The following is a 12,607-nucleotide window of genomic DNA, read 5'->3' as shown; positions in this document are numbered from 1 at the left end:
GCTGTGACCGACAACTTGCCCTACTAGTTGGACAATCGCTGCAGCAAGAAATTCTTGGCGTAAACCGGCTATTTTACCACGATTATCCAAGTCTCGCTTCACCCCCTTTTCTGTCTTTTTTTTCCCCACAAAGTTTTCAATTTGTGTTGTTACTTAAAAAATAAATAAATAAATGTATGTATATATATATATATATATATATATATATATATATATATATATTAGGGGTGTTTAAAAAAATCGATTCGGCGATATATCGCGATACTACATCGCGCGATTCTCGAATCGATTAAAAAAAAATCTATTTTTTTTTGTGTGTGTGTGTGAATCGATTTTTAAACTTCCATTTTTAATGGAAAAATATTCAACAAAACGTCTGACTTCGGGTTAGGATTCACACCTTGAGCATGGAAGAATGTTATATGAACGGAACATTAAGCCTTAATATTTTATTTTAATGCTGTTCAAACATGAAACAGATTACAACCTCTATAAGACTGAAATTTCAGATAAATAAATAATACATTTTCATATAAATCTTACACTCTACAAGCTTACTGATTAGTATTTTCTAAATTTGAATGAAAAAAAATCGCAACAATCAACTTATAAATTCGTATCGGGATTAATCGGTATCGAATTGAATCGTGACCTGTGAATCGTGATACGAATCGAATCGTCAGGTACTAGGCAATTCACACCCCTATTATATATATATATATATATATATATATATATATATATATATATATATATATATATATATATATATATATATATATATACATAAAATAATATGAAATAATGTGTTATCTAAAAATAATCTTCACAAATCAAATTACAACGATCCAAAGTCTTTCACACTGCTCTCTTGTTGGGAACGCAACTCAGCTGCTCTCGCGATAACGCAATAACATTTACAATACTGCATACAACATATCAATTCACGGCAAAATAGGACAAGCAGCAGAGATGCCAGTCACGGCAAAAATATCCACTGCCTTTCTACATTCAACATCGTGATACACCAATTACGATATGAAACGGCCACTGACCGGAGGGTGATGGCCAGGCGTTCCGCAGCTGGAATGGATCGCCTGTAATTGGTGTCCATCCTGGAAATCCTGGCCCCGACTCGATTTAACAGGTCTTCAAACTGGGCACAGGTCAGCCGCATGCAACTCTGGAAGCCGCAGTCATCCAGACGAAGCTGCAGCTGAAGGCGGCGAAATTCACGTTGGCGAGTGCGCCTCTGGACGGTGTCTTGTATCCACACACGGCGGCGTCTGTCCTTTTTACGTTTGTAGGACTTCCACAACAAGTATAAAGCAGCAGTGACTGCTACGTCGTCCATGGTTGCTCGTAAAATGAAGAAAATGTTATTGTTCTTCTGCTATTTCCGCCTCACTGGTGATGCCCCGCCTCTTTGCGCCCGTACGAACAAAAAAACACCAGCGGTCAAACTCCCGCGTCCGGTTTGAACTTACCTTTCCTATTCTGACACCACGCTGTGATAAAATACATACGTTTAATCGAAAGACAATCACACCCTTGACCGGCTATCATCCACTACGCGCTGTCCCCAATTTACACATGAAGTCCGTTGCTACCCAGTGCCCACGAGTTCCTCGGCCCCTTTCCGCTTTGGGGCCTTCCACAAGCCCACATCATCAGCACTTCCGTTGTGTAACAAAATAAGAGCGTTATGTTATTTACAAACCGCATTAAGTTTGAGAAACAGCAACACTGTGCAAACTGTATTATTTTATTTTTTTATTTTTATTTTTTTTTGTGCTTGCCTCTTACGCAAGTCGCCTTTATTTATAAATAAATATCCCCGAATTAAACAAATGACCAATTAAGTACTGTAGTCACTTAGCCAAACATTGCTCACACTATGTGAATTACTAGTTGTTACTAATCCTAAACTATAGATCTGAGAAAGAAATTAAAAAACTGTTGTCAGAAACGAAGGCCTTTCCACGTCCATCTCCAATGATTGTCGTTATTAATTATACTGATATAAAATATTGAACATGGAAACGATTCATGAAATCAAAGAAATGTAAACGTTAGTATTGTATAACATTTACTTCCTTTTTCAAATTTACGAGGCAGGTCTGACACATTCAATATGGCGAATGTAATGACGCATTACAGCGTCCAACCTATCAGCTGAATGGGGTTGAGCTGGGCGCCAAGAGACCAGGAAGTGCCAGTTGTAAACACGGCGAAGGAGGTTCCTTTTACCGCTGTGCTGGATATTTCCACGGCTCTTCATTTTTTTCGGCATCAGGCTGGTTTCGAAAATGGAATCACAGTCGTATTTTCCCGTACAACCCGGTGTGTGCATGGAAGAAAGCTTCTTTTCCTTGGATGATATTTTGCTTTCGCACCAACGACTTCCTATCCGCACAGAAGTTTCTTTTCCTCGGCTTGGTTTCCTCGAGAAGTCGAGTGACTCGCCGGATATTCCGTTGGTAGGCAACCATTAAAAATGGGTTTGTTGAACTGATTGAAGAAAATGGGGAACAATATCATTATAAAAATGACGTTGAGAGTTCTTACAATAATACTCAAAATGTCTCCGTCACAGGGCACAAAAATGGAGTTTCCTTTGTGGCTGTCCAAGGGTTTGTATGAGCAGAATAAAACGATGCTGTCAGTTGAGCTACCTAAGGTTTACAGAGAAGGCTGGAGGACGGTGTTCAACGCAGACCCCAATGTGGTGGATCTACACAAGTTGGGACCTTACTATTATGGCCTGGGATCCCAGATGCTGCGTTTCGACAGTCCAGAGAACCCAGAAATAGCACAGACGTTGCTCCAGGTAATAAATTCAGCTACTGCAATGACCAATTTGTTCTGTAGTCCTCTTAATGCATCTATGCATACAATTACTGCTATTTCCTCATCATGGACATACTACTTACATCTGTAAAACTGTGCTTACCCAATCAAGAAACAGAACACACTGTCTTTTCATCTTTTTTTAAAGGGACAGCTAGGGGGTGCAATCAGATCAGAATATTTTGCATGCTGAAGGGTTGCTGCATCTATTACCGGGTGAATTGGCAAAAAGGATGCATTAGCAGGAAAGTACATGTGTCATATCCTTGATTTCTAAAATTATATATACTGTACAGACAAGTACTGTAATGGTGAAACTGTGTTTGACCAGTTTTAGCTCAGTCACTACTTCAAAAAATGAGGCCACTGAACACAAAAGTTACAAATACTGTGAAACGTAACTTTTTTTTTTGTTTTTATGAGAAGTAACTTTGATTATTGTTCTTTTAGACGTTCATTGGGCGTTTCCGACGGACTATGGACTCTTCCCAGAATGCCTACAATGAGGACACCTCAGCGCTGGTGGAGCGTCTGGACAGTCTCGAGAAGGCGCTATTCATGTCAGGGCAATGTGGCCTCAACAGCTTCCAGGGCTGGGAGAAAGGACAAGCTTCCCAGCTCTCTGCCTCAAGCCTGGTGCTCAACTACCGCAAGAGGAAGATAACAGACGTGCAGTCGTGACCTTGCCCACCAGTTGGAGGGAACCGCTGGCGTAAACGTCAGTAACAGACTCGTCACAGTGTATTCTTGTCTCACAGAGACTATAATCTTCTGATTTTTATACAACACTTCCATGTGATGGGCGGGTATTCTGGCTTCCTTCCACTTTCCAAAAACATGCAATAGCTTCATTGAAGACGCAAACTGCCATTAGGCGTGAGTGTGAATAATGGTGTATCTGGATGTGTCTTTTGAGTCCAGGATGTAACTCGCCTCTGGCCCAAAAGTCAGCTGGGATAGGCTCAAGCTCACATGTGACCCAAATGAGGGTAAGCAGTGTAGAAAGTGGACTAAAAATGGCTTGTGTGTATGTTTACTAAACAACTCCCCCCCCCCCCCCTTAGGAATTCTTCAAATAAAATGGAGAATATTAACGTTTCTTTGTAATTTACACTTCTTGCAGTAATAATTTACTGCAAATATGTTGTACTTATTATCTTGTAGCGTAGTCTTATATCTGCATCCTGGAGACAATTTGTCATTTCATTCATCTGCCTTTTTTTTTTTTTTTTTTTTTAAATCCTATTACTGATGCTCCATTAGCAAAATGACTGACTGAGGTGGCTGCATTTATTAATAGTAATTGCTTAAGTGCGAACCTTTGTTTGCAGAGCATGAATATGGATTAGATTCTTCTCATGTGGCTGTTTTAATGCACTCATCATCCCCACCCTCTGAAGCTTTCATTATAAGACCAAACATTTAACTATTTGTGTTTGTTAAATTATACTGGAACAATTTGATGACAGCAGGTTGAATAACCTCAGATCACACAACAACAAAAAGGGAGACAAGACCGGCACACGTCGTGGATAGTGAGTCAGAAGCAGATTTTTCAGGTGGTCCACAACTTTTTCTCTTTTTATATTTCAAAAATGCACTGCATCAAAAAGTGCATTGGAGGATTAAAAATGGAAGGTCACATCTCTAGTAGCAGCCTCCTACACCAGGGCTCACGGTGTCAAACTCATTCTAATGCAGGGGCCAATTTCACCCGAATTTGATCTCAAGTGGGCCGGACCAGTATGTCCACGACCCATTAAATTATAAATAACAACAGGTCAACACTATTTGCTGCTTTTTGTTGTTGTTGTTGTTGCAAATAATTAAATCTGAAATCATTTCCATGTGAGTGCAAAATGTTTTGCATCAAATCCTGAGTACTGTAGCAGCCAAATTTCATTTAAATTGTCAGTGCACCCGCCAGTAAACAAAATTAGCAACAACAGTTCATTTGTTATGTGCTGAGGTTGGATCCCAAAGCGCAGACACAAATAAGATTTTAACTCTTTATTCACATCGAGAGGTGTGGAATAAACCTGACCAGACGAGAAACAACGAGAGTTGCACAGAGGAACAGATCCGACAAAACACATTTCTCATTTCTCAGACAGCTTATATAGACAGTGAATCGAGCTGATTGGTTGCGGCTAGACATGTGGGTAATAGGACTGACATGGAACTATCTGATTGGCTGTTGACTAATTAAAGAGATTAAAGATTCTTGACATCACATAGTTCCTGACATCACAAAGCGTATTAGCAGTTGAAACTTTTAAAGTTTAAAACAGACACTTGACCTCAGTTCAAAACAGACACTTGACCATACGGTCATGACCCAAACATAACCCTGGCCCCAAATAACACACAGGCAACCCGGTCATGACATAATTTTAATGGAAAAACAACAGATTGTATTCTGTCCTCGTGGGCCAGACTTCAACCTTAATTTTACACACAATGACTCCATGACGGTTCCGTTTTAAAAGTGTGAATTTTGTTTGTAGGTGGAACAAAATAACACTGACAGTACATGTCTGCGGGCATACAGTATCTATTGCAAACCTTTTGTGATTGTGTTGGGCAGTGTCAGCCAAGGCTTTAGCTAAAGCAAAGGGCAGACGGAGGGCTTCAATCCAAGAATCTGTCAAACGTTAATGCTGCCTCTGGCTACTTTCTACTTTAAGGACGTCTGACATTTGGTATTTGCCGTGAAACATTTAGTGTATACAAAGGCTTAATAGACCCCAGAGGCTATTCCTTTGTTCCCCTTCTGCCTTCCTTGTCCTTTCACTTGTACATGTCTACATTGTCATGACTGTTTACCTGTGTTCTCCTCTCTTGTGGATCTCATTCATACAATTTATTTTTCTTCATGGCATAGTGATATTGTGCTGGAAATGTTTCCATTCACAAATCATGGCTATATCATGTTGATGTTGAATTCATTTTTCATTGAAGGGAATGGACTTTGTTTTATTTTTGCAAATATTTTTTTAGGAGTTAATTTGCCAAATGCGGCTTTGGGCAAGTGCCTTTCATTTGCAGTCTGGACTCGAAATTGAATTGATGGTCTTTGTGGCGGCTTGTGTGTGCTTTGTGCTCAGTCACTTTTAGAGATTTGGGGCAATCAGACCTATCTTTGCCTGTGGTTGTCAGGCTAATGGTAAATGGCACTTCATTTATATAGCGCTTTTCCACCTTTCCAAGCCCTCAAAGCGCTTCACATTTGGACTACTCATTCAACAACTGATGGCAGCATCAGGAGCAACTGGAAGTTCAGCATCTTGCTCAAGGATACTTCGACAGGCTCACAATGGTCCAGGATCGAATCAACAACCTCAGGGTTGCGAGATAACCACTCTACCACTGATCCACACCACCCCTAATGAAGTCTATACATGTCATTGACCTACTAGTAGGTGGGGTGGGATGGATGTCAAGCATGCTACTAAGCTAGCTTACGCCTGGTAGCAGTTTTGGATTGTCACTGTAGCATGTCTACTTTAAGCACACAAAGGGAGGGTACATAAAAGAAGCTTAACAACATTATATTATCATAAAATCTTAAGTATAGCAAACTACTGATGTCTAATCATGTAATAATTTGATTGTGAAAGGCTTCCAGGCCTTTATGTACTCAAACTGTGTCCCCAATGTGTGTTTAACTTTGAATTACTGTTACATAGTAGTGATTGTTCGTTTGGGGACTTCTTCAGGTTGGCAGACTGACAAGAACACCTCTCGTGCGCTCAAAACATGCCTTTGTGCTCAGAATTTCCTAGACTTCCGTTCTTGTAATTGTGATACAAATCAAATGCTATGCCTGTTCTTAGCAGAATGTCTTGCGGTTCGAGATCAGGGTTTGCATGGTCCCACCCTCTGATTTATTGATCACGTGTCATTATTACAAGTCCTTCTGGGGTTTGTCTCACCTACATATTATTGAAAATATCTTTGAGTCGAAACTCACAGTTAATTTAACATGGATCACAATTAGATTGGTTCTGTGGTTATTTTGAACCAATGTAGATATTTTGTATCATCATCGGTTCAAGGATATTTTTGTCGTTGCATCTTCCGGGTGGATCATCTTAACGATTGTTTCTCGATCCTGTCAATCAATCTACACTTCGTGTAGTGAACTTCGGATTCGGCCTATCATCGTTGTAGCTCCACCTAGCTGACCGCGTACTTTGAAAATAGCTGAGAGCCGCAAGAGGACATCCGTATGAAGCGAGGCCGGCTGCAAAGACTGATGATGATGATGATGATGATGAGCTCGGACGTTCGTGACATTTGAGAGGCGTTTCCCCCAGACGAGCAGGAGAGCTGGTAGGATGGTCTTCCGCATGCAGTTTTTTAAACGTGACAAACAGATGTTTGGCTTCAACTTTTCAAAAACATCATTGAATCCACCTTTAAGTTTAGTATTTTTTGCCTTCCTTGCTGATTTTTACACTTCTCTTGCCAATACTGTATTAAACTAAAATAATTTCCTAGTACAGTATTCACATCTCCTTAAATCAAGCCTCTCACCTCAAGTCTCCTGAGCTGTATCCCCAGAAGCGTGAGTGTAAGAAAAAGAATTAGAGCTGAAGACAAAGACAGCAGGAGAAAGAATGCATGTCAGGAGGAGCAGAAAAGGGAAAAGTAAAAGGCAAACACTGCGTCAACCGACCACATCTCAACAACAAGGTAACTGTATCTGAAGCAACACCCCCGCTATGCTCTCAAAATGTGTATTATGTCCCCTAACAACCCCAGTCACCATCCGTTTGGCATCAGAGGAGCAGCTCGTATAGCATGTTGTCAGGACTGGGAGAGGGAGGTCCTTCACGCTACTTATGGCCTCACTTCATTATCTGTATAGCAGGTGGCATGCAGCCATGAGGACAAAATAGGCATGCTATTTGGTAGCTGGTGACATACTGTATATGTCTGTCTATGCAATATTGAGTCAAGTGGGTGATTTATTTTGGACACATTCCTAAAAGATTCAGATGCATGATGATGCAACTTGCAAATGTGAATTCTCACATGTAAATTCAACAGTGATAGTCTGTGCATTTGGTACCTAAATCCACGGGTGGCTAACCTAACACTAAAAACTGGCTTCGTCCATAAAGCGGTAGTAGTACTTTACAGCATAACATAGTGACGAGTGATAATAATAACAACAGCAACAGCTGTTAACACCCAGAGGTCAGTCTATCTGTCTGTGTTCAAGCTCACTGTGAGTTCCTGTGGCATTAAACTGCACACGGTGTGCTTCTAAGCAGAGTCAATAGAAATGGATTTGGAGGCCACTCATGCCACAGGGTGGTAGTTGTGTTTGGCACCGTTTTTAATCTCTGCCTATATAATTGTGTTTTAATTGTGTCTCTTTCATATTGTATTACAAAATACGTACAGGTTTTAGAAGCATCAGAGATTTGTATCAGTGAGGGTTAAGGAGGCCTGACACTTGCATGACTTTTTGGCACAATTCTGTCATGGCAAAAGTCGTGCCATTTTGAGGCAAAAAAAAATAAAAAATCAGCACAAATTATTTTATATTTTTGTTTTGCAGGTTCAAGGTTTTTTTTTTTAATATTGTGCTCCTGAGTTAATGTTGGTGATCAGTTTGAATGCATTATTATTTATTGATTTTATGCAATTTTATTTTTCCGTATCATATGGTTTGAAATGGTCAGTCAAAAAATGTTTATACTGTAGTTTAATTAAGGATTTAATTTTATTTTTGAATTTCAGATGCACTTAAAATCTTTTCTGTTACAGTTAATAAAGCTATTCTTAGTTGTAAGTTAGTCCATATTTCTTTCCTTTTTTTATTCTCTTATACGTTAATTCGGATACAGTGTTATGCAGAGGTGTGCTTAGAACAATTTTATAGACAAATTATACTATTTATAGTCGCGTGGGGGTGGGGCGAGATGTTTTATTCTTACTAGGGGGGGCATGAGAGAAAATAATTGAGAAGCAGTGATCTACGGAAACCTTGTTACGACTTTTACTTCCTCTAGTATACTCAAGTTTGATCGTCTTCTCTGCGAGAATCCATTCATCCATTCATTCTTCCATCCACCCTTTCATTTGTCTGTCTGTCTGTCTGTCTGTCTGTCTGTCTGTCTGTCTATCTATCTATCTATCTATCTATCTATCTATCTATCTATCTATCTATCTATCTATCTATCTATCTATCTATCTATCTATCTATCTATCTATCCATCCATCCATCCATATCTATCATGTTATCAAAAATAGCCACAAAATGTCCAAAAAGGAAGAAGAGAGGCAGAAAATTACCATGTCCACAAAATTACCAAAAATGTCAGAAATTTTGCAGAAAAGTCTAAAAATGTATGGAAAATGAAGTTTAAAAAACACACCCCCACACACACACAAAATGCAAACAAAAAATCATCCAAGACGAAAGGTAGAAGAAATTTAATCTCAAAGTATTGGATGCTGCATCTTTTTCTGTTTTTCTGCATTTTGATGAACATTAGAAAGCTCCTTCATCGTCATTTTACAGTCAGTAGTATAAAAAAAAATGTTTAGATTTTGTTGCGACGTTGTATGACATGCATCAACAGATATAGATTAAAGACTCAAAAGATGAAGAAGTTGCTGTCAGTTTATTGAGGATGGATCTGACTGACGAGATGACTGGTCATTAATAGCATGAAAACACTTTGAATGTGATGCCTTATTTGTACCTTAGCTGTTGTGCTTTTTGCTGTAGATCAGTTTTGGAGCACAAATGGATTGTGATGGACACACTGAGCGATTGCAGTGATTGAGTTTGTGGCTGCCAAGTTACAGTCACTATTCCTATAGGGTGGTCCAAACCTAGTGGTTCACTGATTGATGGTTAGCTCTCAACAAAAATATCTCCAGAGACGAAATATGGAGTGACTGCAAATTCAATTGTACAAAAAAATGAAGTTGAGACATTGTGTAGAACATAAATGAAAACAGAACACAATGATTTGCAAATCCTCTCCACTGTATACACAACAAAGACAACATATTCAATGCTCAAACTGACAATCGTTATTGACAATATTTTCTCATAACATGTTTAAGTAGAAACAAACAGCTTGTTTGGAACATACCACAAGTTTAATTTAACAGGTGAGGGTCATGATTGGGTGTAAAAGGTGTATTGCATCCCCGAAAGGCTTGGTTGTTCACAAGCAACGTTGAGGTCCATAGCATCATCAAGAGATTGAGAGAATCTGGAGAAATCACTGCATATTAACTGTATGACAAAAAAAACAACAACATTAGATGCCCGTAACTTGCGTTGTCGCAGTTGGCACTGCATTAAAAACGTCATCATTTGAAAATATATTTGGGTATTTTAAACATATCTGTAAAATAAAATCTAAACAAATCAAAATGCTGCATTTAGGTTGTCTACGTTGTACAACCCTCAAGAGTGCAGCATTCCATTATAGTGTTATGCATGCAAGATGGATGCTCCATAGATTAACGACGCCATTTGTTCAATAGATGATTTAATGACACCGGTTATCCAAACATGGTCAGCTCCTTTAATGGCAGCGTCAACAAGACAAAAAGGCTCTAGTGGGTGCCTGCAGGCTGTTGCACGTTGGCGCGTGGGTGTGAGTATGTCTCAGTAACACCGTGTCAGAATCGGATGTGCAGAACAAGGCACCGTGCCTCTTATTTTAAAGAATATTCTCTTAATTTGATAGTATGCTGTGAAGGGCATTAGCACATTTGGAGCTTGCGTTCATCCGCCAACTCACAGCTGCAGTGTCCTGTTTTTCGAGAATGAGATTAACGCACAAATATGTCACCAGGCAACGCGCTCGCTCCAACTGCATTCAGCACCCCCCCGCCTCAGCTCCATCACTTTGCCTTCATCTCTTTCGGGTCTATTTCTCTCGTCGCCTGTTGTGCTCTGGTATTCATAGTGCGGCATTACTGGTAAAGCCACGTGTTCTCTGTTTATCATCAAAAAGAGGAGAGAGAGAGAGAGAGAGAGACTCTCTCTCTCTCTCTCTCTCTCTCTCTCTCTCTCTCTCTCTCTCTCTCTCTCTCCTTGTGCATCCATTGCCCAGACATACCAAAAAAACACACCCTCAGTTACATACACTCTTCCAATCCTCAGCAGCCTCAGGGAGATATACTCGACGAGACCAAAATCTCAGAATCTACCGATCAGAGAATCTCTTCGCAGCACCACAGGTAAAATGATTTTTGTCTCTTTTCTCTATGAAATGTGCTACAGTTGATTCCCGATCGTGACCATATTTTAAATGACATATAGGAAGGTGAATATGAAGCTGTGGTGCTCTTGCATGTAAATGACTGAAGACAACAGGTTCAGGGTGTAAAAATCAGGACAATATTTTTTTTGTTTTTGTTTGAGCAGGACGTGTGAAAATCTCTGCTCTTCTTTTTCTTTTTTTCTTTTTTCTTTTGGTAGCTCAGACTCCTGCCATAGCACCACATAAAGAGCCCTCAATACCAGACTGCAATAGCACGATTAGGGTGTTGACAGTGAATTTATTGAAGTATGGAGCACCATAGTGCACCATCTACAGCATACCATAGCTGCCATTGACGGAAAAAGACGTCAAATGATGCATTTTTCTGCTGGGCTGGCAGTGAATGTGATAAACGCAAAAAAAAAAAAAAAGCTGCTCATGTGTAACAATCCAATGAACGACTTTTAACTCATTCACTGCCATTGACGGATAAAGACGTCAAATGATACATTTTTGCTGGGCTGGCAGTGAATGTGTTAAAATTGCTGTCTAATAGAAGCTCTTCCCAAAGAAACTAATTCCATTTGTGTGTAATTAATATGATGAAAAACATGGTTTGAGTTTAATACAGAGAAGAATGATTGATCAGGTGTTTGCATAAGCAGCCCTGTTTTCATAGTTCAGTTAACCAAACAGGGTGTATAGTATTTGCATGCACATACAGAATCTTTTTTTTTTCTATTATAAAGCTGCAACAAAACCTAAAAAAAATTATGCAGACTATACTTTCATTACATGAAATTGTCCCAGAAGTTGAGCCTGTCACCTCATTGCAGATCTGTTTTTTTAGCTTTGATGTTTATAAATAGAATCATAATGAGTGTACCCTTCTGTTTTTGCTCCAACACAAAGCTTGACAGAGCCGGTGAGTGATTATACCTCACCACTGTTCTACATACACCGTGTATAGACAGGGATTTTTGTTTAGCTGGAACATCATAATAGACATCATTTGTTGTTGACCGCATGACCATATATAACCCGAATGTCACTTAGTAGAGCACAGACCTGTTTTTTTTTGTTTGTTTGTTTTTTGTTTGTTTGTTTTGTTTTTTTCATATCTACAGACTGATTGCCTGGCTTGTATCTAGACAAACCACGATGATGGAGAGGTTAGAGTGAATTTTGAAGTGATTGTTGTGTGTGGGTTTTAACAGTAAACAGGCAAGTCTGGATTTCAGTGTAGTACCACATTGTTCCACAACATGCCAGGCAGCACTGAGCTCGACTGGATGAAGGTGCAGCATAGTTAAAAAGAAGGAGAGGGGGCAGAGAGGGTCCCCTTTTGACAGTGTCACTTTCCCCACAGCAAACAGAAAATGTCACTGTGAATACACTGTATGTGATGCTACTCTGCGTGTGGTAAAAAGTAGCTTTTTTTTTGTTTTTGTTTTTGTTTTGCTTAATATTCCGTAACATCTTTGCAAATGTACGTTAGCCTAGCTGTGACA

At 39.5% G+C, this 12,607-nt stretch overlaps 2 protein-coding genes across 4 annotated transcripts in view; both read left to right on the top strand.

Annotated features, from left to right (window-relative positions):
- Positions 1 to 2,183: 2,183 nt before the first annotated feature.
- On the top strand, positions 2,184 to 4,925 carry gins3 (GINS complex subunit 3). Its single transcript, XM_077518045.1, has 3 exons — positions 2,184 to 2,480; positions 2,597 to 2,830; positions 3,301 to 4,925. The coding sequence occupies exons 1-3, from the start codon at positions 2,310 to 2,312 to the stop codon at positions 3,529 to 3,531; spliced, it is 636 nt and encodes a 211-aa protein (XP_077374171.1). The 5' UTR covers positions 2,184 to 2,309; the 3' UTR covers positions 3,532 to 4,925.
- A 6,009-nt stretch (positions 4,926 to 10,934) lies between these two features.
- The window catches only part of ndrg4 (NDRG family member 4), a 65,343-nt gene continuing 63,670 nt past the window's right edge, over positions 10,935 to 12,607 (top strand). For 2 of the 3 annotated variants that reach the window (XM_077516244.1, XM_077516242.1), the window contains exon 1: positions 10,935 to 11,073. The gene's annotated coding sequence lies outside the window, so the exon portion shown is untranslated. Of the gene's footprint in view, positions 11,075 to 12,607 lie in introns of all 3 variants that reach the window. The other variant, XM_077516243.1, reaches the window with a different exon arrangement.

This window comes from Festucalex cinctus, chromosome 3, assembly GCF_051991245.1.
Source record: "Festucalex cinctus isolate MCC-2025b chromosome 3, RoL_Fcin_1.0, whole genome shotgun sequence".
NCBI lineage: Eukaryota > Metazoa > Chordata > Actinopteri > Syngnathiformes > Syngnathidae > Festucalex > Festucalex cinctus.
The sequence above is the reverse complement of the archived record's forward strand: the minus strand, read 5'-3'. Positions and strand labels throughout refer to the sequence as shown.

What these genes read in the sequence shown, in the direction of transcription:
- gins3 (XM_077518045.1), top strand. Translation starts at nt 2,310, where the DNA reads ATGGAATCACAGTCGTATTTTCCCGTACAACCCGGTGTGTGCATGGAA. An exon ending in ACTCGCCGGATATTCCGTTG is followed by an intron (nt 2,481 to 2,596) that starts GTAGGCAACCAT and finishes TCTCCGTCACAG; the next exon opens with GGCACAAAAATGGAGTTTCC. An exon ending in TAGCACAGACGTTGCTCCAG is followed by an intron (nt 2,831 to 3,300) that starts GTAATAAATTCA and finishes TTGTTCTTTTAG; the next exon opens with ACGTTCATTGGGCGTTTCCG.